Source organism: Arvicola amphibius, chromosome X, assembly GCF_903992535.2.
Source record: "Arvicola amphibius chromosome X, mArvAmp1.2, whole genome shotgun sequence".
In the NCBI taxonomy this organism is placed as follows: Eukaryota; Metazoa; Chordata; class Mammalia; order Rodentia; family Cricetidae; genus Arvicola; species Arvicola amphibius.
The window spans coordinates 51330000-51336317 of NC_052065.1; the positions used below are offsets into that span (position 1 = coordinate 51330000).

The 6318-nt window shown below is 46.2% G+C and overlaps 1 protein-coding gene across 1 annotated transcript in view; it reads left to right on the plus strand.

Moving 5' to 3' along the window:
- Pcyt1b (phosphate cytidylyltransferase 1B, choline) overlaps positions 1 to 5343 on the plus strand; it is a 64982-nt gene extending 59639 nt beyond the window's left edge. Inside the window, exon 8 of the mRNA XM_038317221.1 lies at positions 5131 to 5343. Coding sequence (XP_038173149.1) covers positions 5131 to 5343 — 213 coding nt within the window. The remainder of the gene's footprint in view (positions 1 to 5130) is intronic.
- Positions 5344 to 6318: the final 975 nt, after the last annotated feature.

The following is a 6318-nucleotide window of genomic DNA, read 5'->3' on the forward strand; positions in this document are numbered from 1 at the left end:
TTTTGGGTAGTTATGAATAATGCTGCAACGAACCCTTCGGTGTTTGGCACATAGCCTTTTGAGTCCCCATTTTCAGGTCTCTTGGGTACAAACATAGACACCAAACTGCTGGGTCACATGGTGATCATCATCATTTCAGGCACACTGCTAATTTTTAGGGTCATTTTGATTTTGATAAAAGAGATAACATGAAGTGTGTGTGTGTGTGTGAACTAGATCTCTCATTAGGAACATTTTCCTCTTTCTACGCTGGGGACTGAGCCCAGAACCCGGCAAGTGCTTTACTGGTGAGCCACATTCCCAGCCTTTCCACGCAAGACTTGATAGTCCTAACAAATGTATTTTTAAGCAAATATACAAGTAAAGACTGCGCAAACATGAAAGCCTTTAGCCCTGAAAGAGCCTAATCACAGGAGAGGTGCTCACGAGCATGGACTCACTTCTTAGCTGTGCGGCCTTGGGCAAGTTCTTTTGTGGTTGTTGTTGTTTTATGAATGGTTTCTTTTTGTGAGTTCCTTCTCTAAAGTATATTTGGTGCTACACACGCTACTCCAGTGTTCCATGACGAACATTAGTCCCAGCCCCAGCCCCGACCCCAGCCCATATCCGCACCTCAGTCACAGCAACTGTAAGGGGAAAGTCAACTTTACCCCTCCTAGGTGAGTCGAGAGGATTAAGCCAGTTCATAACAATTTCTTCATAACAGAGCCTGACACCAAGACCACATCAGCCACGGCGAAGGCTTGGTCACTGTAGATGATGGTGTTATCCATCTGGCCAGAGTGGAAACACCAACTGTTCCGTCTTCTTGGCTTTATCTTCCTTACCAGCAGTCCAAGCGAGATTATACTAGGTTTTTTTTTTTTTTTACTTCATTTTGACTCACATGTCAGGATGTATAGGAGACACAAAAGCCTTTAAAGGCATTCAGCAAGAATTCCCCGCCACACTAGATGCTAAATACTTCTTAAAGGGAAAACTTTGTAGGAGGCAAACAGAAAATTACTTTCACATGGACAGGACTATAAATGGGATTATTTTCTTGGGGAAAACTTTCTAAATGGAAACCCGTTAATACAATAAAAGATTGAATTGAAATACCTTTTCTCTTTGAAAATGTCATGCCATGGTCTTCATTATTTGTTATATTTCTAAAGTGCTTTTCTTCCCAGGAAGCTCATTATGAACTGTCTCCTGATTGGATTCAATTCAGCTCCTTTGTAGGGGAACCACCCTGGAAAGTCCAGCAGAAACAGATCGGAGAACCTGCAAGTCCAGGCCCGGCTGCTTCTGCATGGGTAGCACATTTTGTGAAGGCTGACACCACTGTTTATCATTAAAGATTCAAATTCTTTCATCCCTTTAGGCGGAATAGTCTCAAGTTATGAGCTTGATTCAAACTACAGTAGACAAGATGTAGATTTCTTAGAAAGTGGGCTTCTAATGGAAATGCTGACAATCCATTAACAGCAGGAGGGCTAATGGCTGCCACTAAAAATATGCTGAAAGATTATAGTAATAAAAACACATATTTTAAAGTGCCTGCTAGAAGTTCAAGGATTTTTTTTAATGTTACTGTTAATAATAGGCTACCCAATCCTTTTGGCATTTGATTTTGTCTCACAAATGGGCTTAATCTCAGGTAATGCTGTTGTGCGGCACTATTTTTTTTCCTGTTTGATTTCACGGGGGTTGGCTGTCTTTTGGCAGAATTATCAGTGCTCTTAATGGAAGGTAAATAATTGCTGTATTTGTAGACAGGTGGAATTTTCAATCTGGGAAGAATCTCAGTGATCAGCACGGCTTCTCTATTATATTTTCCAGGGGAAACTTTAGGCTCTAAAAAGTGCCAGACTATGGCTTAGGAAGGAAAATGAGTGCAGGGGGGAGGAGTTAATGGCGCACTTCAAGTCTTAATGTCTTCCCGGCTATACCACTAGTGAAATGCCCACCCGACCTCCCTAGCCAGGCTAGTTGAATTTCGTTCTTCCTATCACAATACGTTTTATGAAGGCAAAAGCAACATGCAGAACCTACTGCTTTGTATTTCTTGGGGATCAGTCCAGGGCTTCCTTCAGATACCTAAACCTGGGGATGCTCAAACCCCTTAGGTAAAATGGCATAGTGTTGGCACAAAAAAACTACACACATCCCCCCGTATACTTTAAATGATCTTGATGACCTATAATAGCTAATATGATGTAAATGCATTAGGCACTGTGCTATATTGTTCAAGGAACAATTGCTAGAGAAAGTCTGTACATGGTCATTGTACATGCCATGTTTGATCTGTAGACAGTTGAAGCCACAGATGTGGAACTAGCACACATGAGAGACTGAGTTTATTCATTACAGAACTACTCTGAAGGTAATGACTTGACAGGCCTGGAGACACAGTATTATAATCCCAGCTATGTGAGAGAGCAAGGCAGGAGGATCACAAGTTCAAGGGCAGCCTGGGCAAATTAGAGCTACCCTGTCTCAAAAAGTAAAAATAAAAAGCCAGGTGTGTTGGCACACACCTTTAATCCCAGCACTTTGGAAACAGAGACAAATGGATCTCTGTGACTTTGAGGCAAGCCTGGTGTACATATTGAATTCCAGGACAGGGCACCACAGAAAGATCCTGTCTAAAAATATAAGGGGAGATGGGGCTATAGATTAGTGGCAGAGCACCTGTCTCACTTGTGTGAGGCTCTGGGTTCAGTTCTGAGCACCCAAACACATACACATAGACTAAGAGACAAAAAGCTCCCTTGCGGTCTGTGCTGTTGCACAAATCTTCTCCAGCATTTCTTCTATAGCACTGAAGGAATGCAGGCCATGTGATCCAAAACCATCTTGTTTTCTAGAGCATTTTCAGAGCACTTTTCACATTAGTAAGGATTCTGTTAGAACCTGACTTTCTTGCCCGGAAAGACATCTCAAAAGTTAAAAGCACTTGGTGCTTTTGTGGAGTGCCCACGCTTGATTCCCAGCACCCACATGGCAGCTCACAACCGTCCCCATCTGTAACCCCAGTTCTAGGGCATCCGAAGCCCTCTTCTGACCTCTGAGGGCACCAGGCAGTCACGTGGTGCACACACACATGCAGAGAAACACACATTAAATAAAATGAATAAATTGGTTTTTTTTTTCAAAAAAAAAAAGAACCTGTTTTTGGTCAGCTGTTTAGTATATCATGTTGAAGTTAAATATTCTTTGTCCAATGTGTTTCATGAGTTTAAAATTTTATCTGTTATACTACTACAATATCTATACTCATAAATATTTACTTATATCTCCAATCCCTTGGGGAAAACGAAGCTTTTGCTGTTGCCTCCCGGGAAGATGCTGTGTGTGTTAGCGTCCGCCCAGCGGCAGCAGCGTGGCTCCTTCCTGTGCGCCCATTCACACTCACCATTACAAATTAAGGAAACGTTAGCAATCTGACACAGTAAAAAGTGTCTCTTCCCTGGCTGATTAGCTCAGTTATTAGAGCATGGCACTGAGACAGTGGCTCCTTCTGATCCTCTGATTACTATAGTGAGGCTGGCCATTTTTAGTTCATTTTATAATACCCTCTGCCTTTTTTATCTTCCTTTCTCCTACCCTTTCCACCCAGTTCCAGCAGCAGAAACTAGAGTCACTTTGAGACGTCTTCCTCCTATGTGCCGCATCCCACCTATTAGACCGCATGCTTATACTGTAGGGCTCCATTTAAAATGCCATTCTGGTAAATGTCAAAACTTGTGGGACAGAAAATAAGTCTGTGTTGAGAGTGGGACAGGCGGTGATGGGTGACAAAGGGCCCTGAGAGTCCCCTATGCCTAGAGTGTAGTGGTAGTCACACAACTGTGACGACGTGTCAGAGTTCCCACAAATGCACACAAAACAGGAGGGTTTCGCAGACCTCCACTTCAGTGTGCGGAGAAATGCTGGCCATTTCCTCATTATCTTCCCAGCCACCAGGCCGAGCCAGGGGCCATCATGGTCTTAGACTCTTACTGCGACGGGTTCCTCATTAATCTCCATGTCAGCACAGTCTTCACAGCAGTCTCTTCCGGGCGCAGTAGCTAGGGAGGTCACTGGAAGAGACTGAAGCAAATGTACTCCTCTTTTGCTTGCAAGGCTCCAGAAGTTTCTCTTTCCCTCAGAGAAGGTCCTGAGGGAATCAGTACCCCTCCCCACCACTTCCCCTAGGCCACCCACTCGCCCCTCCCCACTAGCTCTCTCCGTTGCTGGAAGGACAATCTTGCTCCTCCCTCTGTCCCTTTAAACACTCCTGAGTGGTTCTCCACAGCGGGCTTGATGCAGACATCCCATAATGGTTGCCAGAGCCTCCATGACAGCCCCCCACTACTTCTCCAGTATCTCCACCTAACTCTTTTCCTCATGCTCTCTCCAGGAAGCAGACCCCGCCAGTCCTGCGGTCAGCTTCCTCTTCCTGGCTCTGTGGCTTTCTGTCTTCTTGGGACTATCTGTCTGGAACTGGCTTCCCGCTAATTTCTGCTGCTGGAGAGCTTCGTCCTTCTTCCCTCCTCTCCTGCAGGTCTTTGCCCAGAGAGCATTTTCTCAGCCAGCCCCTCCACGGGAAGCTCATTAGCAATTGCAGCCCAGCGCCCCAGTGTGGTAACCTTGCTCTTTGAGATAGTCTCTTGTAGCCCTAGGCTTGTCTCAAACTCCACCTGCCTCAGACTCCCAAGCAATCTGCATGTAGGTGTCAGCCACCAGGTCTGGCGTGGTACCTTCTCTTGCCTTATTTTCTCATGGATCACATTTTCATCTGCTATACCACATGCTTTGTTCATTGTGTGATTTCTCCTAATATTCATGAAGGCAAAGGTTTTTGTTTTATAAGACCCTACCACTAACTAGGACATTGCTACTTTGCCTGGCAGTTAAATTGTACAGATAAAAGAGGAGCAAAGTCTCATCCATCAGCAGGAAATGTAACCTTAGGTTACTTCTTACTGGCCCCAGATTCCACTCATTTCTCCCTATTTATAGCCTTTGCTAACGTGGAATGTCGTATGAGTCTGTGGGTGCCGGTGTTTTGGCGAAGCGGCTCGCCATCCTGCCCTTCCTTTCTGCATAACTGCACTTGAAATCCTTGTGTTAACAGAGACCGTCTCTCAATCTTTTCTCTAGAAGCAGATGTTCCAGGAGAGAAGCAGCCGGATGCTACAGGCCTTATCTCCGAAGCAGAGCCCCGTGAGCAGCCCAACCCGGAGCCGGTCCCCTTCCCGCTCACCATCTCCCACCTTCTCATGGCTCCCGAACAAGACCTCTCCCCCCTCCTCACCCAAAGCAGCCTCAGCCTCCATCAGCAGCATGAGTGAGGGGGATGAGGATGAGAAGTAAAGGTGCCTGGCCAAGAAGAGCCACAGCACACAGGATGGGAAGGGGTCCTGGGCTGCCTGGGTGGCGTTGAGAGCTGCCGCTCAGCAGGGAGATGGGAGTTCAGCCATGGGAAGGAACTGGGGCCAGCTCCTCTTCCTTCTCCGTACAGCCTGGCCTGGGCTCAGCATGGAGGTTCCCAACCTGAAAACCCGTACAAACCTTCTTAGCATCATAGAATCACCCCTACTTTAGCCCTGCCATGGAAAGGTGCAGAGCACTCCATGAAGTGGGGTGACTTCTGCTTTGGTCCACACATTCATCCGTATCAAATAAGCCACCTGCAGAAGCCATGCTGCCTCACCCTGCTAGCTCCGGCCCTCTGAGAGCCTTGCACGCAGCCTCCTATCTCCCAAACTCTCCCAGAATGAATTCCCTTCCAGATGAGGTGGCTGAGTGCTTCTAAAATGGGCACATGAACGACACTGCAGCCTTCTTAGTGCAGCCACTAAGAGCGGATGAAGCAACTGTCAACTCTTTCCCACTCCAGGGCCATGACTCTCACCCAGCTTCGCTTTGGCTAGATAAAAAATTGTGAACCTCAACTTCTCGTTCGAAGGACAGTTGTGTCAAGGTGAATGCCACCTAAGGCCTGCCATGCTTCTGGCTGTACTGTCCATCACTGGCATGATAACACTGTTTTCCAGAAATTCTCCGAACTGACGGAATCACAGAAGGAAACCTGTCTTGTCTAAAAAGAAATCACCAAACCAACCAGGGGCTGCTTTGCTTTGGCTCCATGAATGGAAGAGAAACTATCTCCTGGAGCTTCTTAAAGGATGGCTCTCTCCATTCTGACCACTTCACAGTTCATAGTCCTTGAGTAACATTTCGATGTAACAAACTCTTAGTATACAGATAGGGGGTGCTACCTGCACGTGTCTGTTCTATGTATCCTCCAACTATGCCAGCCCAGGGTGTAGACCTTACGCAATATGA